This window comes from Melanotaenia boesemani, chromosome 8 (assembly GCF_017639745.1).
Source record: "Melanotaenia boesemani isolate fMelBoe1 chromosome 8, fMelBoe1.pri, whole genome shotgun sequence".
Classification (NCBI taxonomy): Eukaryota; Metazoa; Chordata; class Actinopteri; order Atheriniformes; family Melanotaeniidae; genus Melanotaenia; species Melanotaenia boesemani.
In genome coordinates, this window is record NC_055689.1 from 3,524,330 (window position 1) to 3,552,142 (window position 27,813).

At 39.7% G+C, this 27,813-nt stretch overlaps 1 protein-coding gene across 1 annotated transcript; it reads right to left on the minus strand.

The window, feature by feature from the left end:
* Positions 1-25,669, minus strand: LOC121643797 (UPF0489 protein C5orf22 homolog). The gene is made up of 10 exons (XM_041991344.1): positions 25,466-25,669; positions 22,846-22,991; positions 16,911-17,060; positions 16,697-16,824; positions 15,231-15,523; positions 14,101-14,163; positions 12,874-12,995; positions 5,255-5,321; positions 535-674; positions 1-436 (listed from the first exon to the last, which is right to left on the minus strand). The coding sequence occupies exons 1-10, from the start codon at positions 25,532-25,534 to the stop codon at positions 286-288; spliced, it is 1,329 nt and encodes a 442-aa protein (XP_041847278.1). The 5' UTR covers positions 25,535-25,669; the 3' UTR covers positions 1-285.
* Positions 25,670-27,813: the final 2,144 nt, after the last annotated feature.

The following is a 27,813-nucleotide window of genomic DNA, read 5'->3' on the forward strand; positions in this document are numbered from 1 at the left end:
TAAATTTAATTCAGATGAGCTTTATTTGCAGTATACAACACCAATTCACCAGAATCTGTCTGGTATGAGCCAGCAAGGCAGGCAGCCAAATATCCACCATGTCGAACTACTTTCTTCCTCATGGTTCACTGGAAGGTCCGTTGGCCTTCACATTGCCGGCGCACCACACCAGAGTTAACTGAGACCTCTTCTTTGGTCCGATCAAAACTGCATTTCACTGCACACAATGTTTAATGTCAGTGTTGATGAAAGCTTACACACATGTAAATAGGAGTTACTGAATATTTATATTTTCGGACCGTCCTTAGTGTCTATGTTATTGGTTTCATAATCTTTATGCAGGTCCAGTTCTCCATACAGGTCACCCAGAATGGCCAGAACTTTGCTCTGGATTGAATCCACCTGTTTGGCAGGGCAGTACTCATCCAGACTGGACCTGTGAACACAAACAAAGTCTTAAAGTCTGAGACATCCTGGTTACCAGACAGTACAGGTCCAGATGCTGAGATCTGATTTCAGATCTGGTCCATTCACCTGGATATGGTCACCAGTGTGGGGGGGGGCAGAGCATCCAGGAACCGCTGAACAGCTAAAATTAATCTGTCGATCTCCTCGTCAGAGCTGATGTGATGAGGAAGCTCAACTGAGTCGCAGGTTAACCCTGCCTGGTGAACCTGAGAGAGAAGATGGTTTGTGGCAGGATTAAAGGAAAGAAAGCGGTCTGAGACGGGACAAAGGCAGACATTCAATCTGTCTCTGACAGTTCAGATCTTGTAAATGAGCGACATTTAAACAAGTCAGAGACCCCGAGCATGATTCACATCTATGAACTCTGCAGTTTATTTCAATACAGGGAGGTCAAACTCATTAGTTCAGGTTCCACGTTCAGTACAATCTGATATAAATTGTTATATCTGCTGCGATACTGTACAAGGTAAAGGATTACATTAATAGTAAATCTCTGTACACACTGTATCATTCCTTCATACTCCCATACTTCATGTATTGTGTTAAAGTATGGGGAATACTTACAAAACTAATTTTCAGCCATTATTTATATTCCAGAAATGAGCAATAAGAATTACAAACAAAACAGCATGTAGTCACATCTCTAATTTACTGTTTCTCAAACTAAATATTTTTAAATTTCCATGATTTAGTCTACCTCAAAAAAATCCAGATGATGTATAAAGTTAGACACTATTCATTGTCCAACAGCATCCACAAGCTGTTCCAAGGTCGGCTAACACACCATGCAATGATAGGTTCAATAAAGCAGCTGTAAGAACTGACGCCAAACCATGTTTGATTATTTTCATCAATAATTACAAAATTAAAAGGAATGCTTTTCAACTTGGAAGGTTTCTCAACCAACAGCAGATACTTTCTGATCTGTGCCCCCTTTTTCCTGGTCAGTGCTCCTGCCTGGCCCCCCACCAGAACTTTTCTAGACCCGCCCCTGCATACTGAAGTATAAACATGTATAAACAACAACACTTTGAGGTAAATATGTGAAGGTGTGAACCATGAAGCGCTTGTTTCCTCCTTCTCAGCTGATCCACAAACACACTCAACAAAAGAGAAGGAGGTTATGTTTTCGCCGGCATACATTTGTCTGTCTTTCAGCAACATAACTAAAAGAATAATAGACAGATTTTAATAAAATTTTCAGGAAATAACTGAAATGGAATAAGGAACAACTGATTCGATTTTGGGGATAATCCGAGTCCAGTCTGAATCCAGGAATTTCCTTTAACACTAGAACTGCCAACATTCTAATACCCCCTAGAACCATGCCGGCAGCATAAAAATGACGAAGGGGCGTTTGAAGAGACCCGTTTTTTTCTCTTTGAATATTTTTTTTTAAATTCTTAAAATTCTGATTTTTGTACAAGCCTGCTACCTATGGTCATTCGGACATGACACAGTTTATTTTTTTATTATGATTTTGTGTCACTCAACACAAAACACAATAATGTTTCTCATTTACAGTCATGGACAAAATTGTTGGTACCCTTCGGTTAATGAAAGAAAATATCACAATGGTCACAGAAATAACTTGAATCTGACAAAAGTAATAATAAATAAAAATTCTATGAAATTTAACCAATGAAAATCAGGCACTGCTTTTCAACCATGTTTCAACAGAATTATTTTAAAAAAATAAACTCATGAAACAGGCCTGGACAAAAATGATGGTACCCTTAACTTAATATTTTGTTGCACAACCTTTTGAGGCAACCACTGCAATCAAACAATTCCTGTAACTGTCAGTGAGACTTCTGCACCTCTCAGCAGGTATTTTGGTCCACTCCTCATAAGCAAACTGCTCCAGTTGTCTCAGGTTTGAAGGAAGCCTTTTCCAGACGGCATGTTTCAGCTCCTCCCAAAGATGCTCAATACGATTTAGGTCAGGGCTCATAGAAGGCCACTTTAGAATAGTCCAATGTTTCGTTCTTAGCCATTCTTGGGTGTTTTTAGCTGTGTTTTGGGTCATTGTCCTGTTGCAAGACCCATAACCTGCGACTGAGACCAAGCTTTCTGACACTGGCCAGCACATTTCTCTCTAGAATCTCTTGATAGTCTTGAGATTTCATTGTACCTGCACAGATTCAAGACACCCTGTACCAGATGTAGCAAAGCAGCCCCAGAACATAACAGAGCCTCCTCCATGTTTCAAAGTAGGGACGGTGTTCTTTTCTTCATATGCTTCATTTTTCCATCTGTAAACATAGAGCTGATGAGCCTTGGCAAAAAGTTCCATTTTTGTCTCATCTGTCCATAGGACATTCTCCCAGAAGCTTTGTGGCTTGTCAACATGTAGTTTGGCTTTTTTATGATTTGTTTTCAACAATGGTGTCCTCCTTGGTCGTCTCCCATTAAGTCCACTTTGGCTCAAACGACGACGGATGGTGCGATCTGACACTGATGTTCCTTGAGCTTGAAGTTGACCTTTAATCTCTTTAGAAGTTTTTCTGGGCTCTTTTGTTACCGTTCGTATTATCCGTCTGTTTGATTTGTCATCAGTTTTCCTCCTGCGGCCACGTCCAGGGAGGTTGGCTACAGTCCCATGGATCTTAAATTTCTGAATAATATGTGCAACTGTAGTCACAGGAACATCAAGCTGCTTAGAGATGGTCTTATAGCCTTTACCTTTAACATGCTGGTCTATAATTTTCTTTCTAATCTCCTGAGACAACTCTTTCCTTTGCTTCCTCTGGTCCATATTGAGTGTGGTACACACCATGTCACCAAACAGCACAGTGACTACCTGTAGCCCCATATATAGGCCCACTGACTGGTTACAAGATCGTAGACACCTGTAATGCTAATTAGTGGACACACCTTGGATTAACACGTCCCTTTGGTCACATTATTTTCAGTCTTTTGTAGGGGTACCATCATTTTTGTCCAGGCCTGTTTCATGAGTTTATTTTTTTAAATAATTCTGTTGAAACATGGTTGAAAAGCAATGTCTGACTTTCATTGGTTAATTTTCATAGAATTTTTATTTATTATTACTTTTGTGAGATTCAAGTTATTTCTGTGACCATTGTGATATTTTCTTTCATTAACCGAAGGGTACCAACAATTTTGTCCATGACTGTAGTTAAAATACAATATGCTTAATCTCCAATCAGTAGTAAAATAACAGCATAACAACCTATAAAAAATTAAAACTCCAAATTTTTCACTTTGTTTTAGTACATAGAAGTACAAGTACATTATCAAACATGTTTACACTGTATTAACTATTATTTTAGAAAACAACCTGAAATTTCTGGAGAAAAATAAGTTTTGTTTCAGTTATTCATTTCCACATGCATTACAGCGTCCAGATCGCAATGAATCTATAAAGGCACCAAACTTTTAATCCCAGGTATCTGGAAGTGAAATATCCAGTATTTTACATTATGCTCAGAGTAACTTTTCCAGATCTAGAAGTTATTTTAAATGTACATACCTGTACGTTATATTAGTTTTAATCGATTTTGTGCTTTTACCACTTTGTAAATGGTAAATGGCCTGTATTTACAAGCGCTTTTATTAAAATAAAGGAAACGCTACACAAAGCGCTTTACATCTTACATCACACTCACCTACTGATGGTGGAAGCTGCCATGCAAGGCGCTCAACCACGACCCATCAGGAGCAAGTTGGGGTTCGGTGTCTTGCTCAGGGACACCTCGACACGAGCTCGACAGGCTGAGGATCGAACTGGCAACCTTCAGGCTACCAGACAACCACTCTACCCACTGAGCCACACTGCCCTTCTACTATATTTCCTTTATTTTAATGTGTATTTTTATTTATATGTTTCATGATGTTAAGCACCTTGGTCAGCTTTGGTGTTGTTGTAAGGTGCTACAGAAATAAACTTTGAATTATTGATCGATTGATTTCCGTGTGTGTAGTAATCCTGACCGCCTTAACTGACTCGCTCATCATACAAACTCAAGTCACATCTATTAAGTTAGAAAGATAGAAAAAATAGAACAAGTTCACCCACTGCCTTGGAAATGTTTTACATTTAAACATAAAAAAATTAAACCTTACATGGACAAATTAGGAATTACAAATACTCTTATTAAAATATTACTATCTTCTATGTTCTATTACTATCTTCTATGTTCTATTAATATCTTCTATGTTATATCTGGACCCTCTGGAGGGCTGGTTTGGTACAGCCTTGTTTCTACCAACGAGTGTGGGTCGGGGCGGTAAGGGTGCGGCTATGGTTTGTAAACTCTACTCTCGATGCGTTTCCTCAGCCACTGTAACCCTAACTGAGAGGCAGAGTATCAGGTGATGGATGCTTCAGATAGCATGACACCATTATAGCGCTGCGCCTTCCTTAAGGTTTAACCAAAACATGACGCAGAACCAAACGAGAAGAATGGCGGTCATCCACCAGTTTGTGTTCTTTCCTCTTGGTGGTGCTTCGTAACGCCATTTTAAATGGAGATTCAATTAACAAAAAGAAAATCTGTTGCTCTAAACAAGGAGCCATTTCTGCTTTGTTTTTATGCCAGGTCGCATGGGAAGTGACTTTTTTCCAACCAATCAATGGGCTGCAGTGTGTCAGGCTCCACCCTTTTGGATCAGATTGGTTAGATTGGTCTAATGCCCTGCGGCGCAACCGTTGGTGGAAACAGGGCTTGTGTTAGCGGAAAATACAGCTGAGGGTTAACAGTAATATCAACACAAGGTGTCCTTGTCTAATAATTAATGACATACGGAATATTTTTCTTACCATTTCGTAGTCAGGACTGGGATTTTTTGCCTTCATAATAGAAACCAGTTGGGATAACGAAGACATGCTGGAAAAGAAAAAAAAGAAAAACAAAACAAAACAAAAGATGAAACCGTTACTATGTCAGTGTAGTGCTTATGTTGGTCAGATGGGCCAGCTAAAGTGATCAAACTCTGACCTGTTTCATCAAGAAGTTACCAGTGACATCTCTCCATAGGCATCCAACACTGGATGAAGCTTGACCTATCAGATGAAGGTGAGCTTCATCACATCTGACAGACATTTGTCTGCTGCCTTTGATTGTCAGCAACCACAGACCCCAAAGGAATACACCAATACACCCTCCCACCCCATCATAAATTTACACTTTATTTAGAAGTTCACAGGTCTGGTTTTCCTTAATCTGAGATGGTAATCCATGCATTTGTTTCAACCCAATTGGATTGCTGTTATTTACTTTTACATAGGTGCACCCTCTATCCTAGATTTGACCACTGCATCGATCTGCCTGTCCAGATTAAAATTACTGTCCATTTTTACACCCAGATTTGTGTCACGAGAGGACTCATCGGCACCAAGACTAAAAACCACAACTTCTGTCTTTCTTTCATTAAAATGAAGAAAATTTGAGGTCATCCAGGCTTTGACTTCATTGAGACAGATTAAAAGTTTTTCTAGGGAGTAAGAGTCCTTGCGTTTAAGGGGGACATAGACCTGAGTATCATCAGCATACAGATGGAAAGCTTCCTAATAACTGACCCAAGGGGTAGGAGGTATAATGGAAAGAGCAAAAGCCCAAAAATGGACCCCTGGGGGGCCCTACATGACAGAGGAGCAGGGGATGACTGGAGATGGTCCAGTTTAACAGAGAATGTCCTCTTAATGTCCTCTTAACCATTCCAGGGCAGAACCACAAATCACAAATGCCAACACAATGCTCCAGATGTGTCATTAAAATGTTGTGATCCACTGAGTCGAAGGCTGCTGTTAAATCCAATAAAACCAAGATCACATGGTCACCAGAATCTGTAGCTAATAGAAGATCATTAAAATCCTCAGTAAAGCCGACTCGCTGCTATGAAGAGACTTAAAACCAGAATGACAGACATCAAAAACTTTATTTACCTCTAAAAAATCTTATCTGTGTATAAACAATCCTCTAAGATTTTTTAAATGAAAGGAAGTTTGGAAATTGGTGGGAAATGACACAGAATGGTGGGATCCAGGCTGGTTTTTTTTTTTTTTAGCAGAGTTTGGAATATAGCATGTTTACAATCTTTAGGAACCAGACATGAGGACATGATGCTGTGAATAACAGCAAGAACCGAGGGCCCTACAGTGGAAATAAGCTCCTTGAATAATCGTGGTGAGAGAGCATATGTAGGGGAACCCGAAGGCTTCAGATGACCAACAATCTCACAAAGAAAAGACAAAGACACTGGTTCAAACTGGTGAAAAGGAGAAGAACAGGGGACAAAGACTGATGGTTCGAAGACAGAGGATGGTATCTGAGCCTATCAGGATCTTATCTACAAAGACATTTAGAAAGCTTTCACATGCCTCAATTAAGGGATCAATACCAACAGTCTGAGGAACATTAAGAGCACAATCCACTGTTTTAAATCCAAGGCTTTTCGCTATTTGATATAATATCAGACCGATATTTTCTTCTACATATCTCACAGTTTTTTTATATTGATGCCAGAAGTCCTTTAAAATCTGGAACGACGCCTGGAGTTTATCCTTCTTCCAATCTGTGAGGAATAGTGATGAAAAGTGACCAGCAGTGGAAGCGTTAAACATACGGACATTAAAGGACTGATGACTCAGCAGGATTTAGAAAAACTGGTCCATACATTATCTTTAGTAAACTGGACTACTGTAATGCTGTCCTCACAGGTCTCCCTATAAAGTCCATCAGACAGCTGCAGTTAGTCCAGAACGCTGCTGCTCCAGTCCTCACTAAGACCAGGAAAGTAGATCCTAGAACTCCAGTCCTCACTAAGACCAGGAAAGTAGATCCTAGAACTCCAGTCCTCACTAAGACCAGGAAAGTAGATCCTAGAACTCCAGTCCTCACTAAGACCAGGAAAGTAGATCCTATAACTTCAGTCCTCACTAAGACCAGGAAAGTAGATCCTAGAACTCCAGTCCTCACTAAGACCAGGAAAGTAGATCCTAGAACTCCAGTCCTCACTAAGACCAGGAAAGTAGATCCTAGAACTCCAGTCCTCACTAAGACCAGGAACATAGCTCATATAAGTCCAGTTCTCAGATTTTTTTACACTGGCTTCCTGTCTGTCAAAGAATTGACTTCAAAATCTTGCTGTTAGTTTACAAAGACCTGAATGGTTTAGGGCCAAAATACATTCAGGATCTACTGGTTCGTTAAGAACCAACCGGATCCCTCAGGTCATCAGGGTCAAATCTACATAAAAAACATGTCCAGATTTGTGAAAGTACCAATGGGCAAACGATGATGAATCAACAATAGACATTTCAACTACCAAAAAAAAAAAAAAAAAAAAAAAAAAAAAAAGACAAAAAATGATGAGGCCTATCTTGTCCTAGGACTGAGCAGGTAATAGTCAATGGTGGATAATGAAGAGAAACCACAATGTGTATGTATGAAGTATGAAGCCAAAAAAGGTCTATCGCTACTTGGACTTCTCATCCTTTAGAATAAACTTTTAATTGTCATATAAAGCAGAGTTGTTTTACTAAAGCTCAACTCACCTGAAGTAGATTGCAGTATTTTCTAGTTAAAAGTGCCTCACATTATAGCAGATGAGTTGATGAGTTCCTTCTGCCACTGGCATGGTTTTAACCAGCGGTAGCTGGCCAGTAGAGGGCACCAGGGTGCCACCCTCCCAACAGAAAGCATGATTCAGAAGAATTTTACAAAAATGTCAAATTTTTTAATTTATGTGATAAAAATATTGATAGTAACATGTGTAAAATGTTTGTTTAAATGTTTAAAAATACAAACTGCTGTGTAAAATTGTTTTTTTCCTGCAAGTCTATTGTCAATACTCTCAAGTTTAGTTCTGGGGTGATGGAAAATCACCCAGAGCAGGCAGAGTTTTTTTTTTCTTTCTTTTTTTTAGCAGATTAGCCAATAACATAATCAGATTGCCAAATGTTTTATGCAAATTAATCCTATCAGCATTGTCAAAATTATTCCACGAGGGGTGACAATTTTATCGCCCCTTGCAACACTGTCAAACTACACCTAAATTAAGGCAGTTGGACTACTTTTGGACTACTTTCAACAGACACCATTGTTCTACACAAAATGACAACTCTGATCAAACAGAGTCCCGAGTCCATGAGATCATTCAAGATCCATTTGAGAGGAAAACTTTCAAGGAGAAACTTTGGTTAAAAGAGTTAGGACAAGATAAACTTGACCTTGCTATCAAACAACCGCAAAAGCAGAACAAGAGAGGTTTTCCGATAACTGGTACACATGTAGGCTTGGCTAGTTGGTTGCAGACAAGCTAATGCTTTGTTTTGTTTTGTGTATGCATTATAAAACTACTGGAACAGATCCGGCCTGGGCAGTTACAGGAGTACGGGATATGAAAGATCTGTCTGAAAAAAATAAAGAAACATAAGAACACCTGAGCACACATGGATAGCACGGTGAAGCTAGCTGTATTAGAACGGCAGAACATCGCTAGCAGCTGGATGATGGTCATAGGCTGGCAGTGAGGAAGTCAATGAGGAGCTGGATAAAAACCGGCATGTTTTATCCAAAATTATTGATTGTGTAAAGTTTTGTGCTGCTTTTGAGTTGACCTTGTGTGGTCACTCATTTCAAGTTGTCGGAAACCCACAATATAGTTTGGGAGTGGTAGATTTAGTTGCCTCCTCCCTGAGCCGCCACTTTATCGTGGTGGAGGAGTTTGTGCGTCCTGATGATCCTAGCGGCTATGTTGTCGGGGGTTCATGCCCCTGGTATGGTCACCCATGGCAAACAGGTGTCTAGGGGAGGGACCAGACGTAGTGCGGCTCAAATCACCCCTATGATGATGACAAAATAAGGACCAGGGTTTTCCCTTGCCCAGACGTGGGTCACCGGGGCCCTCCTCTGGAGCCAGGCCTGGAGGTGGGGCACGGAGGTGAGCGCTTGGTGGCCAGGCCTTTGCCCATGGGTCCCGGTCAGGCTCAGCCCGAAAGGATGACATGGGTCCCCCCTCCCATGGGCTTACCACCTGCAGGAGGGGCCATAGGGTTCGGTGCAGTGTGAGCTGGGCAGCTGCCAGAGGAGGGACCCTGGCGGTGTGATCCTCGGCTGCGGAAGCTAGCTCTAGGGAGGAGGAATGTCACCTCTCTGGCAGGGAAGGAGCCTGAGCTGGTGCGCGAGGCTGAGCGGTTCCGGCTAGATATAGTTGGACTCGCCTCGACGCACAGCTTGGGCTCTGGAACCACTGTCCTTGAGAGGGGCTGGACCCTCTTCCATTCTGCTCTGCTCTTTGTGGATGATGTGGCTCTGTTGGTTTCATCGGGTCTCACTGGAGCAATTCGCAGCCGAGTGTGCAGCGGATGAGAATCAGTACCTTCAAATCAGAGACCATGGTCCTCAGCCGGAAAAGGGTGTAGTGCTCTCTCCGGGTCTGCAATAGGCTCCTTCCCCAAGTGAACGTATCTCAGGGTCTTGTTCACGAGTGAGGGAAGGATGGAGCGGGAGATGGACAGGTGGATTGGTGCAGCGTCTGCAGTGATGCGGACTCTGCATCGGTCTGTCGTGGTAAAGAAGGAGCTGAGCCAAAAGGCAAAGCTCTCGATTTACCAGATCTACGTTCCTACCCTCACCTATGGTCATGAGCTGTGGGTAGTGACCGAAAGAACAAGATTGCGAATACAAGCGGCCAAAATGAGTTTTCTCCGCAGGGTGGCCGGGCTCTCCCTTAGAGATAGGGTGAGAAGCTCGGTGATCTGGGAGGGACTCAGAGTAGAGTCGCTGCTCCTCCACATCGAGAGGAGCCAGATGAGGTGGCTCAGGCATCTGGTTAGGGTGCCTCCCTGGTGAAGTGTTCCGGGCACGTCCCACTGGAAAGAGGCCCCGGGGAAGACCCAGGATACGCTGGACGGACTACATCTCTCGGCTGGCCCGGGAACGCCTCGGGATCCCTCCGGATTAGCTGGTGAATGTGGCCGGGGAGAGGGAAGTCTGGGTTTCCCTGCTTAGGCAGCTGCCCCCGCAACCCGACTCTGGATAAGCGGCAGAAAATGGATGGATGGATGGATTTAGTTGCCTCCCTGGAGAACGTCCAAAACAAGTTGCTCTTTCAAGTCTTTACAAGACCTCATTTGTCCAGTCATCACAGCAAATTATTCTTATAGAGCACATTACATTTTATCTTTTAGGTCTTTAATGAAAACAAGTAAAGTTTGAACTATAATCTGCATGAAACTGTCATTAGTTTGTATCAAATCTCTAACGTGAACTTCTTGAAGAGAAAACTTGAGTTTCATGATAAACTTAATGTCTTAATGACATTACACAAATACATGACATGCACAATAGATTTAGATTATTTTGCTCTTTCAAAAATTTTTTATAGTGTAAAACGTCAATTACAATACAGTTAACAAGGGAATTATTGAAATGAATCAAGGTTTGCTGGATAATCAATTTTTTTTGTTTCATCTGTAAATCATAAAAATTATTAACATGCTTGATGGCTTGATACAGTTATTGTATCTTTGTATGATTTTGTGTCTGTTCAGCTCTAAGAACAATCACTTATCTGTAGAATAATTGTGTTTATGGTAGCCAACCACAACACAATTTCTCTGCATATTTACATATTTACATGTTATTGCGATAACAGTGTACAACCACATACCCTCCACCTAATGACAGGAGGACCCTAACCAAGCATCTCCCTCGTCATTCAGCCACACCAGAGGAAATAAAACATTAAGGACACGTACCAACCAATCCCCCCTGGGATGTGTTCTGTGACCACAACGGAGGACCAGCTGTGTCACAGACTATATCAATTTTTGACTCTGCCATTCCCACTGAGACAGTAAAACCTTTTGCAAAAAACAAACCATGGATTCCTTCTGACATTAAAGTTCTCCTGAAAGACAAAAGGAGGGCTTTTATGTCAGGAGACGAAGCTGATAAAGTCGGTGCAGAGAGAACTGAGAAGAAAGATCAGAGTTTCTACAGGAGAAAGATGGAAGAACAACTGAAGAATGTTTGTGTGGGCTGGAGGAGTCTGAGAACGATGTCAGGACACAATGGGCCTCGTTCTCCAACCATTCTTATGAACACATTTGTCCTTAAACCTTACTTACGAACATTATCCGAAAATTGTGGCATTTACCAAAATCTTCATTTCTTGACAAAAACTCAGGAGCACTTACGAACATCTGGAAGGCGACATGTTCTAACAAAATCCACACTTGTGTTGTTTTGTGCTGTTCTGTTCATTAAAAAACAAAAATAAAACTAGTCATGTGTTTGTCAGATTTTTAAATAACTTTTGGTGAAATACAAAGCATTCTGTTATTTAAGATAAATACTGACGTTGCAGATCCAAACATTATAACTTCCTTCCAAGGGAAAATGAAACTATTTTTCATGCATTTCGTTCATTCATGAACAAGTCAGTCAAGATGGATCTAGTTCTATTGCTGACCGTCCTAACACCCTTTAGGGCAAAAGGCTGCACACATGCCAGATTCGTTCCCTCATCACTCCATAAAAGTCACCTGTGACTCCCAGATTCACCTGATGAATGTGGTAAAAAAAACCACTTTTAATAATTAAAAAATTAATAATTAAAACTAATTCAAATTTACTACAACTGTTTTCATTATAATAATTACTTTTATTAAGAAATCAAGGTTATTTCCTGGTTAATAACACATTATCAGATGCTGCACTCGTTCCGTAGGTGAACCGCATCTTAAAATGAAAAACAGTATATTTACAAACTGTGTAACGTCCTCTGTAATAAAGTTTTATTCTACAGTGTTTTTATATTGAAGCTCATTATTATGTAGGGTGATTATTTATGATCCAGTGAACACTTTCAGGCTTCATTGCACATTTTCGTTGTTATTTTTTGTTCTCATTCATCATTTTGTCATTCTGTTTGTTATTTTTCCAAATCTGCCTCACCTCTGTCTGTCTGCAAACGGCCTTTAAGTCATGACCTCTTATTGGCGTATCTTAAGCTTTTTAACTATGCAAAGTAGGGCTGGTCTGTCCGTTCAACTTACAAGACAGTGGTACTCACCAATCTAAGAGGAAAGATGCAAACTATCCTGCGATCTACAAACAGGTTCATGAATCCGAAGGAGGGGTTTTTGTAGAAAACTTCTCATGTAAAGAGTCATAAGAAGATATTTATTAATGAGAGCCAGTAACTCCAGCCCTGTGCTGGAGAAGGACCAGTGGTGGGTGAATGAGTGAATGAATGATTCTGGGCATTTAATTTAGTTGGAATATTTACATTGCTTTTGAACACACACAAATACTCAGAATTATGCACAAAAATCATTTATAGGTTTGTAATTGTGTTTGAGTCCATTTTCTCTCCTTTTTTAAATGATCTACATTGTTATAAATAAAATAAAGGTATAAAAAGGTTTACCCTGGTTTGCTGGCCCAGTGTTTAACTGTCTCTTCTCCATCATCCTCCAGGAGATCAGCAAATGCTCCTTCCAGGTCTTCTAACTGATGAATACGACGGTCGACACATTCATCGAGCTCCTCCTTTATACAAACATGTTAGATTTTAATAAATACAGCCGAGGAAGCAGGAAATCGCAGTCACTGAAAAATCTTAATGATGCCCCGAAAAATTTCCAGTGATCATTTGAAGTAGAAAAAGAAGCTCAGCCATACACAGTTAGTTACCAGGGTTGTCTGCAGTCTATGTTTTATGGATTTGTACTCACACCACCATAACACCCTCATATTACAACAACTTGCCTTGGCAGACCATCCTCATCCAAGAGAGCTTTGACTGGTTGAAGCACAGATAAACACAGTAATCCTCAGAAACTGTTAAACATGAAGGATTTTGGTCTTTGTGATGCTTGGCGCTCTCACCATCCCACACTAAGAGAATACACCTTCTTCTCTTCAGTTCACCATTCCTATTCTAGATTAGATTATTTCTTAACTAGCAGCTCGCTGATGAATGACATGTCAGAAATCAGAATCCATCCTATTAGCATTAGTGATCACGCACCAGTATCATTCACTCTGAGAAGTAAGAGCAATAAACCAGCAACTAGAAACTGGAGATTTAATTCATCAATACTTAAAGATCCTGAGTTTATCAGCTACTTTAAAAGAGAATGGTCCTTATATCTAGAAAACAACGTGCCAGAAGCTTCAGCGTGTGTTCCCAGTATATGATACACTGAATGATATAAGGAAAGCCAAACTTAAAATTAACAAAACGATTAAAAAAAAAATAAAAAATCTTTAGTTTTCCTCCAGAACTCACCCACATCTCTCCACTAGGTAGCTCCAATCCGAGTAAAGTAGCTCCAAGTCGGTTGTAAAATTTTTAGACTGATACGTGATGGCTTGTTTTTCCATAGAAATTTAGATAAACAGGTAGTTTACTTTAGATAGAACCATCATTTTAACTGTGGCAACCCTCCCCATGAGCGATATGGGTAAGCGCCTCCACCGTGAGAGATCATCCTCTATTGCTTTAAGTAGCTGGACATAATTTAGCTTTGTTAGTTCTGATAACCTGAGAGAAATGTTTATGTCTAAATATCTAATGTTTCCAGACTGTGTTGTAGTGTTAGGTATGTTTTGTAGGTCACAGTTAATGAGGAAAATGAACAAAGTGTCTAACCTTATCGGCATTCAGGCCGGGTTCTCTGAAGTTGTACAGCTCCTTCAAGAGGGAGTATTCCTCCTGAACAGAGACAACACAGAGCTTATGTCAATTAAAGATAAAGTATCGGAAAAAGTGTCTGAAAATTTTATGTATTGAATGGAAAAAGTCCAACACAGAAAAATTATTATTGTTCTTTTCATTCAAGAGAAATCAGGAACCTCATGGAAAATAAAATATAATCTTAAAGTGGACTATTTTAGAGCGCCCCCCTCAGAGTCACAGGTGAACGTTTTCAGGGGAGCCAAGCTCCTCTTAGCCCCCCATAATTAGAACCCTGTCTGAAGTACCAGGTCAAGTTGGGAGGCACCATTAACTATCCTGTTGGACTTCCAGTTCCAGACTGATAAACTGGTGATGGATAACCAACTGGACATCTTGGTGGTTGAGAAGCTGCAGAAGAAGGCAGCAGTGCTGGATGTAGCGATCCATCACTGGAAGATGAGAAGCTGTGAAAATACCAAGAACTGAAGGAGAATGATAAGAAAATGAGGGGAGTGAAGACAACAGTGGTGTCAGACAACTTGGGGCCGTGACCCCCAAACTGGGAGAGAGGCTCCAACAGATCCTGGGAACACTATTAGAGATATCCAGAGGGGAGCATTCTTAGGAACAATATAGTCTTAAATAGTCTTAGAACAGTCCTGGAAAACAGTCCCGGGACGGGCCTAGAAACATTCCTTGAGACATTTCTGGGAACATTCCTAGGAACAGTCCTAGGAAAAGTTAAGATACTGGAGTAATCCCTCAAGGTGTCAAACCTCTGGGGGTCAAGTGTGTAGTTTTCATATTATAAATGCATGTTTTTGTTTTCTTAATGTCCTTAACCTTCGTTATATTTAGCTGACATTACCTTCATGCAGAATATCTGAATATATCAGATTCAACTTTTGCAGGTAAAATGGAGATTTTGGTTGGGGCCACACAGCTTCCATTTCCTTAGCAGGTTTGTACAACACTGCCAGAAAAATGAGCCCATTATTTATGACAACTGACACAGGTGACGGGAAAATGAATTTGCTGCCATGTAGGTGTTGGAACCTGATCAAATAAAGAACATTACAATCGAATACATGCTGAAAAGGTACCTCTGTGTATAATTCCTTAAAGGGGTTTTTACAGGAGAAGAAATCCATATCAATGTCCAGGATGTATGGGTCGTTTTCATCCAGAAATGAAGTTATTCTCTCAACAACATAACTGGTGGATCCTTCACCATCATCACCATCTAACATCCCATTGCTGCTGCTGCCCCCTGCTGGCTGCAGTGGGTCAGTGGTTGCTGAGTGGGACTGGGTATGACTGGTTTCTCCATCCTTACTCCTCTCCGTCCGAGGTCTCTTGGCAAAACATCCCTCTGTGTCCTTCTCAGTGCTTTGCCCTGGTATTAAATATCAGATATAAAAGCAAAAGGAAGGTTAAAATAGGATTATATACATACATAAAAGACATGCTGCAGAACACTAAAAAGAACATCTCAGTATTTTCTCTACAGAAGTTCAACTTATTTTAAAAAGTTTGGTCATATTGTGCCAATTTCACACTAAAGTGCAAGTTTTAACAGTTCTCTCTTTGTACCTGACTCTAGAAAAAACTCTAGAAGAATGAACGATGTGTCATTGTGAAGCCGGCAAAGCAAAGTAAATACATCCAACATGTTTCACCACCTGCTGGATAAAGAGCAGCTTTGTACCACAAAGTAAAGTTAAATGACGGTAACATTTATCTAAAGCAACAGTGACGTTAAATGTTATTGTGTTCTTATAATCCTTTACGACTGGCTGGACATAAAACAATGTGACGGCTCCATTTACTGAGGGTTAAATTATACGGATGGCTGACTGTTTCTCTGTTAAAACGTGAGGTTGATGCCTTTCGTGGTCAGTGTTCAGTGGTCTGTAGAACAAAGCGTATTTAATTCCATAATGTAGTCATAATGTGTCAAACAGCAGCTATTCTGCCAAAGGACAGCTTAAAGTTAAAGCTACCTAGATGTTTTCCTGGGTCTCTAAATTCTCTTTTCAGGTTGAAAAGAAATGGTCAAAACCATTTTTAAACTGAAGTTTCCAGAAGGAAGCCTCCCAAGTCCAGATAGAGGTCCTGAGAGAAATTCAGTTCATATGTAGGATTTATTTACTCTTTATACAGCAGAGGAGATTTACTTGGGATGTAACTTCTTGGTTACTTTGTTTCTATATTATTTTGTTATGTTGACATCAAAAGATAGAAATAATAAAACTTCAAGGGGCAATAAGAGAAAATTCATCATTTCTAGACTGAATTAAAATAAAAAAAATGGCTATTGAAGAACTGGAGGTGTAGAATCATCTGGAGTATAGCATGACATCACACACTGTGTAGATCTTTAGTCCGTGTTTACCAGCCGGTACTTGGGCACGTTCCACAAAATGGTGATATCATTTAGCTCATTGTGTTTGCACTGCCTGTGGCTGTTTTGTTGTAAACTCTGATTGGTCACTTTTCCATCATCCGTCTCTCTCCCACTCTCTGATTGTCTGCTAACCAATAACATTTTGTGTTAGAGTTCTGGAACCTGTAATGTGACTTGGTTTGACCGGATTGACTCTGACCACGTTCAGTCTCAGAGGCTTTGAGCTCTCCAGCTGGTCTTCACCAACATACAGACCATCACTGAGGAAATAATTATCTGTAGAAGTCAGCCTGCAGATCAACAGAAAGATGACTGAGATACACACCAGAGAACCAAGTCAGTCATGTTATCCCCTTTCTGTGTTTTAGTGTCTTACCTGATGGTGGTGGTAGAGGAGTCTCTGCCTACAGTCATCTTGTGTTCTCCTTCTCTGATTTGCTGGGACCAGTATGGATGCAGCCATGCCACACCGGACACATGACCAGCATACACCATGGGCATTATCCAGTTTTCTATACTCAGTTCACTGAAAGAATATGATTCAACACAATCCAGTCTGACTTCAGCAACAACATCAAGCCTGTATGCGTGAAGGACACAGTGGCACAAAGCATGCTGGGTATGAGGAGGACAAGTCGTCCTGTTCTAATGTTGAAATACACACATAGCGAATGGGCTCGGTAACAGTTACACAACATTCGTTATTTTATCACAGACATTTTTACCATCAACCCCACAGATGTGGTCATTTTCACATACAAAAAGATGGCGGGTGCATCGCCACAGCAGAAAATCGTTCCCACCGTCAATCTAGTCTGCTTCATAAAATGACCAAACACATGTGACGCGGCAGAAGCTTGTTTGGAAAGAAAAGGAAAATATAGATGAAATATATATTTATTTTAACAGGCAAAACATTAAGAACGAAGTTTAATTTACAATGTTGGAAAATGCCAGAATGCACTTGTAGGGCATAAATAAAAAACAATACTCCCAGACCTCGGACATCCACGGGTTCACATTTGCTTCATACCAGCATGTTTTTCTATGACTTCACTAAAATAATCCCTAAATCCACAAAACGGCAGACAAACCATTACTCTGCTGTCATGATGCTGGACAGGACAGGTTAAAAGCTTTGAACAGTTTTAAATCAGTTTTTATTTCTATTTTTAGGCTCAAATTGGGCTAGTTGAGATACGATAATTTAGTTCAGGAAGACAGATGTAATAAAACTGTTGGTGTGTGTTTTTAACTTTCAAAGCTTCACACTGAGTGTGCACACTCAAATTCTGAGATGGACTTTTCTTCCAACGATCACCAGCACAGTCACAGATCTGTTGTTTCTACTTTGGATTAGCCGGTAGTGCTACACCAAACATGGATATCCTTTGCAGAGCATCCAGATATCTCAGAAGAAGGACGAGGAGGAAGAAAGGGGGCTGCAGAGCTAAAGTAAAATGCTGCCAGGCAAGAAGAAGGTTAAGACTCTGCATACCATTACGGGGGAATGTACAGTCCCTCACAAATAAAATCATCCTGCTTCCAGCACTGACCAAACTGCAGCGAGTCTCCGAGTCTGTTTACATGACCATTAAAATCTGATAACCAAGTGATCAGATTACTGTAATAATCAGATCTGATCAGATTTTTGACACTGGTGGCATCAACCATTTTTTATGGAGCAGTAGCATGTCTGCTGTGAGAGGAAGAAAGTGGCATGCCCCTAGGACCCAGCAGAGGTGGTGGGAGAAAAGCAGATGATGCATAAGCTGTCATCCATGTTGAGAACAGCTCATACAGCACTGCAGAACTCCTTCAGAGACAGACTTCTTCACCCCAAACATGTGAAGGAGCGTTATCACAGATCTTTCCTCCCTGCAGCAGTTCGACTGTATTACTGCTCCCAGTAGACCAAAACAACAAACACACAATAAAAAGACAGCATAAATTATTATTATTGAACATATTGTAAATAATGAAAATATGTACTTAGTGACATAACTTCCTGTTATTTTCTAAACATCTAATCGTTGTCAAACATGCCGGCGCATTAGCATTAGTTGCTAATGTGGGAGCTAATAAGCTGCTAAACAGCCAACATGACAATGTTTTACTTTGTTTATACTCTGACTTCTAACTTCTACCTGAATATATTGAACGAGCAGGTCATTCCATCTTCCCTGATGGCACGGCCATATTCCAGATGACGGTCCAAGGATTAACGGGGCTCAGATTGTGAAAGAGTGGTTCAGGGAGTATGAGACGTCATTTTCATGCATAGATTAGCCAGAGTCCAAACCTGAACCCCATGGAGACTCTTTGGGATATGATGGAGGACCGACTCTCCCATTATCACTACAAGATCTCAAAGAAAAAATAATGAAACTCTGGATGGAAATAAATGTTGTGATATAGCAGTAGCTTACAGTGATGTTGCTAGGTACCTAGGTCCTGCATCACTGATGCATTAAAATCTGAAAGGACGCAGTAAACTCACTATCGATGCGTCCTTGGGATGTACCCCATTTTCCCCATGAAAAACAATACATAGTAAACAACAATTAGTGTTTATAATCACTAGCTAAAGAAATGTTAGTGTTTCCCCTACACTGACTCAACCGTGGCGTTTCACAGGAACGTCAACATTTCTTAACAGGAGTGATAAGTGTGAGAGTAAATTAGTATCCACGAGTGAAAACAGACATCATGAGGAGACATTTCTGCACTGTGAAGGGATTAACACAGTATTTGAAAGCAGAGAATCCCATTAATGGACACATGTGTGGCCCAATGTCCTCACAGCAGAGACCAGCTCATGCTGGAGCTTTCAGACTCTGGAGGAGGAGTCTGTGGCCGCCTTGTCCTCTGATTGGTCGGTTTCTGGCCGACAATAGAGCTGTTGTCAGAAAGAACTTCTCTAAAGTTTTGTCAACGTCTAAATAAACAACCCTGCTATGTGCCAGATGTCTAAAAGGTGGTTCCACTAATTTCTTGGGATCCTCGGCCACATTAGACCAGCTCCTAATGAAAAAAACCACATCTTCAAATCTGGACTGAATGTTTGACCGTAGCCCAAGGGTTAGATCAGAACAGCGTGACACGGAGGAAGCAGGAGAGGTGAGTGGCGTAGGACAGGGGTTCTTCACCTTTTCCACAATGGGCCCCAACTTTTCCAGTACAAAGACGTTTGGGGGCCATTCAGATATTGGTTTTTATTAGTCTAACTGATCCCAGTCTTGGTTTAATTTATAATCAAGAACTAAACCAAATCCACTTGCAGTTTAACAGCTAAACCCCTTTAAAATATGAAATTATGAAAAATATCTAAAAAATATGTCATGACACAATGAAACCATCACAAAGATGTTTAAGAATCACATGTATGTTGTAACATCCAACAAGATGCTCAAAAGGCTAATAATTCATGGAATAAAATCATGCTCCAACAAGAACAAGATATTAGAATAAATATTAGATTTCAGTACAGCAACAAAAATAACCTGATGGAAAAAGATGGAAATTTGATCAATAAAATGATTCAGTTATAAAATACATTCAAAATAACAAAAAGTTCTGATTAAATAAATAAAAATGCACTAATTTAGTTTTTTAGATATCTAAATACAAAACATTTATTTAAACTACTTATTGACTAAATAAACTTTAATATATTTTTAGAGTTGCCAGCCATGACAGCTGCATCTTAAGCTCATATGTTTGTGTTTTTTTTCTTTGTTTGTTTTTTTTTCTTTTTTAAATTATTAAATATTATTAATTATTAAAACGGTTTAACCACAAGAGTTGGATGTTTGGTTGCTAGATGCTGCTTTTGTGTTGAAGGTGATGTCCTGATTCAGGGTCTACACATTTCAAAGTGCAGGTTGGTTGGCCACATAGCGGCGCGCCAAGCGCTGTTCGCCTCTGCCTCCACCCGACAGACCCGCCGCCCGAGTGGCCTGCTGGTGGTGGATCCTTCTTTTAGCACAAGACGACCGCAAACGAGCAACAAAGCTCCGAAGAGTACCTTTTCGCTTACCTCACTTTAGTAAAAATGTGACAAAACCAAAGCATTAAAAAACATGTTTGTTAAACGGTGGCAGTAAAATGGTGTAACATTTGGTGTTACTGGATTTTTAAGGGGTTCGTGAAGAGTTTGGACCAGCTGAAAAACAACAGACAGCCTCAGATAGCTGATTTCTTTTAAACATTATTAAAAAAAAGGAAAGACAGAACCAACACGGTCGGTGTTAACATTCACTAAAGTGTCCTATGATACGCAGAACTGTAGAATTTCAGAGGTTTATGTTATTCAGATGTTATCCAGCAATAATTTATTATGTTAATATAATAGTAAGTTACTATGATAATAATTTTTTGGTATAATTATCCTAAAATTAATTTAATTTGACATAATAATTATAATTATTATACATTTGTTTAATTACAACATTCTATAATACTATATTCTATAATAATTTTATCAAACACATTTATTATTTGCATTATTTATTATTAATAAATAATTACATGATTCATTTACATTGTTAATAATAACACTGTTAACATTAACATTTGGTTTTCTGTCCACGTTGTTGCCATGGGGAATTCCCGTCGGCTAGCTATGCTGTCTCATTTCACGAAGGCTAAGTGACGTCGAAGTGCACTGGCTAGTAGGACACTCCATAGCCTACGTAGTCTGTGCACTCCGAAAGGTGTAGACCCTGAACTGGGATACAGTTAAAGTCTTCAGGGCTTCAGTGATGGCGAGAGTTAACTAACACCCCTCGGCTCTGCCTTGTTACCTCAGATTAAACTGCACTTTATAAATAGGATTGTTCTTGTGTTCTTGTTCTAACGCTGTTCTAGACCGGACATGCCTGCACTGCGGTTACGTGGAAGTACTCCCTTGTGACTTGTGGTCACTTTGTGATTCCATACTTGCAGTTTTCTGGAGCTTATTGCTGAATTTGTGTGGTCATTGTAGAAGAGAAACTGCAACACAAATGCCGGAACCATATGCTGGAGTGTGAGAGTACATTTCACCGGCACCAGCTGTGCCAACCCCACCATTCTCAGATGCCACGCGGTTATAAATTGAGCTTTACGCAGTCCTGCGGCCCTCACAGCCCACAGGTGAAAAACCCAAAGTTGTTTTGTGGCCCTCTTGGTGGCGCTGAAGGCCCAAACATGGGTCGCGGCCCCATGGTTAACAACCACTGGCACAGGACACAAAGAAATAAAAGGCCAACAGTCAGAGTGCAAACTGTGTCACTAACACATTTAACTTGGTTTGTGTAAATAATACTAATTTAAAAAAAGTTTGCATCAGTTACAGGAAGAGTGATATTCAGAATTGTTATATAGTACGATTGATCCGTGTTCATAACAGAGCATCAGTAACAGTTACGGTGGTGTTTGTTATTGGTGTGTGACCTGTATTTCTTTCATTTCATAAACATACATGAATATGTCCATTAATTATATTATCTTAAAATCAAAGTAGTTTAACACTGCAATTTAAGAAACAGAAGAATAGAAGAGATAGAAATAAATACTTTTTTATTAATTGAGAACCCACTGAATTTCCCAGGGACCCACTCAAACACCACCTGTGTGTCCTGGGACTGAAAACCTGTCAACATCACTGAGCTCATCTGGAAGATGCCACAGAGAATGCTGCTGGAATCACCGACGAAGGAGGTTCCATAAAATATTAGACTGGGACTGTTCTTTGGACAGGCTGTGTAGAATCTGCCTCTGCAGAAATTGTCTATCCCACTTTAAAATAACTGTAGAAGCAAATTAAACTAGAAGCCTGATGTCCCAGCTTTCCACTCACACCTAAACATAGTATTTTTGTGGAACTGTGGCGTCTGCGCATGCACACAAGCTGATCTGTGCAGAAATGCAACCTGTTCTGCACTTTAATGGTGCACACATCATTTTACAATCTGTCAGAACAGCAGACTCTCTGCACCTGAAAATGATCACATGCGGGAGGTTGGAGGCAAATATGTGCACACAATATTAACATTTGTGCAGTTTCATGTGTTCAAACTGCAAATATTCTAATGCATGTTAACACATTTGGAAGCAGCTAGAGTCATGTATGTATGACACTTTCCAAAAACAGTTCCCATTTATCTGGGTCAGATTTTAAAGCTCTGATACAGACAGAAATGATGCCATTCAGAAGCACCTGAATCACACAACAAAAAAATGAACTTGCCATTGAAAAGAACATCTAAGTTTTCTTCTGCATTGATCTACTGACTGTCATGGTGCTGGATGCTTGACAATAATCATACCTGAAGAGTTTCTCTTTGTCAAAGACCGTGTCAGCAGGCATGTTGACGGGGACGAGCAGGTCAGGGTGAGAGTCCAAATGAACCATCTGGATATTCTGAAGTGGAAGATGTCTGGACGCAATGGCCCGGTAGATTGGACACACAACCTAAGAAAATCATTTAAAACTATTTTACATACAAGTTATAAAATTTTCCCAAAGTAAAATGACCAAACTATCAAAAGTTGAAAACATATTCTTTACACTAATCTGACACCATAAACCACATGCAAAGAAGATTCAATAACAATAATAAAAAGTAAATACAAAAGAAGATCCTATCAGGCTGTTCAGACCCGTGAGGTGGGGGTGTTAAACTTTTACATCCAGTCAAAAAAGAGCCGACTTTAAATAAAAATGATCCCGTCTGACCTGCTGCACGAATGGAAAGCACAACTAGGAGAAACCTGATGCTGTTAATACTTAATACAGCGAAGGTGTAAAGGAGTGCTAACGACCAACCAGACGAGTCCGTGGTTGGGAAGTGATTTAAAGGGAAGATCACACAGGGAAATGAACTCTTATTAGATCCCCAGACGTGCTGTCCACTCCAGAAAACAAGAGAAATGTCTGTCTGGTCATCATGCAGCTGCCTTTGGAAACTTTCAAACAACAGAAATAAACTATGGTGGGACTTTAACACGTTAATTACAATGAATTCATTACAAAAAATGAAGGCATTAAAAAAATGAACGCACACAGTTTGCGTTCCAAACAACGTGAAACGTTGTGCGTGGTTTCTGGAACACCGATTAATCTGATGGACATCTCAGAGTCAAATCAGTGTTGATCATTTAATTACAGCATATTTACAAGTTTTCAGGCCCATCTGGGGACTTTAGGTCAAAGAAGCGACCAGCATGAGCAGACTGAAAAAGAAACAGGCGAAGCTGCTGCTGGCGGATCCCGTCCAGTATTTAATAAAAATGTAAAATATATTTTTTTTAATTCATAATTAAATTTCTTCTATTGATTTAACTGAATGACATTAATGTAAAAACAGTATTAATTAATCATATTTATTTATAAAGCACTTCTCATCCATGATTAACACAAAGTGCTTTGCATAATAAAAACATCTGCATTTTGTAAATAACATAAAACAATTAAAACACACACATACTCTGTCTGTCTCACTCAACACACACACACCCACTCAAAGCACCCCCACCCTGTCTCTTAACTTTGTGTAAATACAGGTGAAACTCAAAGTTTGAATATTGCGCAAAACTTAATTTATTTCAGTTTTAGACACATTTATTTGTTATAATTGTGATGATTATGGCTTACAGCTTTAAAAACCCAAAAATCAAAGTCTCCAAAAATGACAAACTCTGTCACAAAAGCAGCTTCAACTGTCAACAAAGAATAATTGTGTGTTTCTGACTCATGCTGTCGTCATGCCCCAGTACAACCGTCCCCTGGTCTAACCTCAGGAGTTAAGCTTCCAGCAGTGAGGAACAAGATGAAAACAAGGACAGACGACAGTTATCAGACTGATTTGCACGTTCAAATAATGCCGTTTCCTCGAGAAGATACCACTGTCATTGTGTCATGTGAAAAACTGAATACAACAGATGTAAAAAACAATAAAAAATAAAACTGTAATGTTAACACCAAGTGATCTCCCATAATTTTACACAACTGATCAAATCAAACAAAAACCGTATTAAACAGAAACATTAAACTTTACAGCCATAAAGAATGATTAATAACAGAATCGAGTTATTATGACCTGTTTTCAGTGCACATGAGATGTCTTATAATAACCTGTGTTATCTTAAAAAAAAGCACTATTTTATAATAATGATAACTAGTTAGCTTATACCTTAAATCAAAGCATCAACTATAAAGTTTTGAGGTTGGTACCATCCACCAGAAAATACTCAACCTGCATGTTCTGAGACACGGTGTACAACAAGTTCTCAGTAAGGCAAGAAGTACTACACAAAACATGGCTGAGTGGACATTTACTGAAGAATACATTCAGTTTTAGTGGGAACACGTTTAAAACTATCGCTAACAATCATATTTTTCTGTAAATGTTAATAAATACGAGTAAAATCTGATTATCTAACTTTTATTATGCTTATTTTTCAAATTAACCCTCCAAATTCATGTGAGAGAGATCAACATGACATTATCTGACTGGATTCACCACAACAATCTAATAAGTTGAATCCTCATTCATTTATATATTTAATTACATTATAAATTCTCTATTTTTATGTTTTACTCTCTAGTTGACAAAACACACAAAGGGGATCGTTTTTCACAAAGTCTATTACAACCATATTATTATTATTATTATTATTGTTGTTGTTGTTGTTGTTGTTTGGTATTTCAGCTTCAGCAGCACTTCAATGGATGCAGCGTAACAGTCGGGTTAGCAAGTGGAAGTAGAAGGAACATAACATTCCTCATTTCATAAACACAGCAGCTCTTTACAATAAAAAATGTGACTTAGTGGGGGCCTGTGCCTCAGTAGAGCCTTATGTCTAACAACGCCCCTGGCTGTGATCCTGATTTACTAGCACTATAACAAGAGTTTAACAGCTACATGTGCTCATAACCAGCCTTACTTCATGGTGGTCCTCCACGATCCACACCGGAAGTTTCTGGTAGAATCGCTTCAGCGGCGCTGACGTCATCGAGACAGACGTTAACGAGTCACTACTCACTAACCTCCACTCCAACTAACTAACTAACTAACCTACTAACGGTGAGCTGCTACGAGTCCAAGCAAGCCGTTCTTGCTCACACTGCAACCAGCCACACCGGAAATGACGCCGACACCATTTTCATGTCCGACGAGAAACAAGCGTCCAGACAAATAAACGTTCTTTTTTTGTTGTTTTTTTTTTTTTTTTTTTTTTGTATGTTTGTTTTTTTGTTGTTGTCTTGTTTAGTTTTCTTGTTGTTTTTTTCTTTCTTTCTTTTTTGTTTAAGATCTCAAAGTAAAATCTAATTTAATATAGTACAAAAGAAATAGTAGCAGCTGACTGTAAAACATATTTAGAAAAAACATGAATCGCTCAGAAGTTTGAAAATTTCCATTTTTCTTAAATCTTCTTAAACAGACTAACATTTTATTAACACCTTTAGTGGGCACATTACTTTAAAAAAAATTAAAAATTATAGTTACTGGTTGCTTCCTGGAAAAAGTAACAATGTTAGTAACAGACTTACAGCATTATAAAGGTAATTAATTACTCAGAAAAGTAACTACTCCATTACTTTTTATGTTCCCTTTGACAGAATTTCAAATCCATCTGCATGTTCATTCCATCAACCTAATGGAATAAATTACTTACAATAAAATCATCAACACTAACCTCAGGCTGCTGGAAGCTGTGTCTCCGTTTCCTCCTCAAGAGAGACAGTCTCTTGTCTCTTGATTCTAACTGCTTACAGCCACCATTAAAAAAAGAAAAGAAAAAAAACATTGTTTCTGGCTATGATGAACATTAATCATAAGGTTCTTGTCTTGTTATCTCTATGAGGGGAAAGTCATGTCTATGGTTCTAGATTCAAACTTTTCCTCTGTTCTCTGACCTCGCCACTGCTGCATCAGATAGATAGATAGATAGATAGATAGATAGATAGATAGATAGATAGATAGATAGATAGATAGATAGATAGATAGATAGATAGATAGATAGATAGATAGACAGACAGAGACAGATAGACAGATAGACAGATAGATAGATAGATAGATAGATAGATAGATTCTTGACAGATGGAAATATGAAGGCCTACAAGTTACAGTAAAAATGCAAAAAGAAACTATAATAAAAAGTAGGTAAAAATAAAATATGAAATAACAATATAAATTATTGGTTAGCTCTTAGCTACAGGCAGCTCGTGTTTGATGGGTGTCAATCATCCACCCCCACCTTCACAGCCCCCTCTCAGCTCCACCTCTTTGCCCATTTTTGGATTTTCTGGGAATGACAACACACACGATGCTACCAAGATGGCGATGGTAGGAACCGCCCAAGGAGCTTCAGTTCAGCTCTTTAGAAACCTACGGGTGACGTCACAAAGGCTCTGCCCATCTTACAGTGTATGGTGTTTGCTCTCAGCATTTTCATAAAGGCAATGAGAGAAATGCTATTTTTTGCTTTCTAAAGTCGCTATGTTCACATTGGCTAATGAAGAAAGAAAACCTCTAAAAAGGACTACTTTCCAACATTAACAACACTAGTGTCCCACACACCCCAGCAGGGCAGGTCCTCCTCTCTACTTTGTGAACCTGGTCTTTAATTATTTGTTGTCTTAACTGTGTTTGTTGGTGATAGAAATGGTTTTACTGAGCAGTTAGCTGAGATTTTGGATGTTCTGTGGATACCACACGTTACATTTACATTTACAGACCTGACGTTACACCTGTAAAACCGGATGTTAACCCCTTAACTCCCGGTAGCGGAGGCTGCAGGTGTAGATGTGAAGCTAAACAGTCAAGCTAACAATGAAAGGTTAGAGAAATTATATATTGCTTAAATGACTGGAGAACTGGGTGTGTCACGGTTATGGACTTTATGTTCATGTTTTTGGGTTTCTGGTTATGTTTAGTTAGTTTTCCCTTGTGTTCTGTGGTTTTCTGTTCCTGCCTCGTTAGTTCACCTGGTCTGATTAATCATCCACTTCATCTGTGTCTTGTTACTCCTCTGTGTATAAGTACCCCTGGTTTTCTGTTGTTTCTGGTCGGAGCCTCACCATTCATCATCATTTCACCATTCATTTATGCCTGCTCCCTCTGGTTTATGTTTTTCTGTTTTGGATCCTTAAAATAAACCCTTTTCCCCTGCACCGATTCTGCCTCCTGCCTGACTGCCTGCAATTGGGTCCTCACCTCCTCCGCCGCCCGCCATTCGTGACAGGGTGGGCCTCTCTGGCACTTCTCTACACTGGTTTAAATCCTATTTAG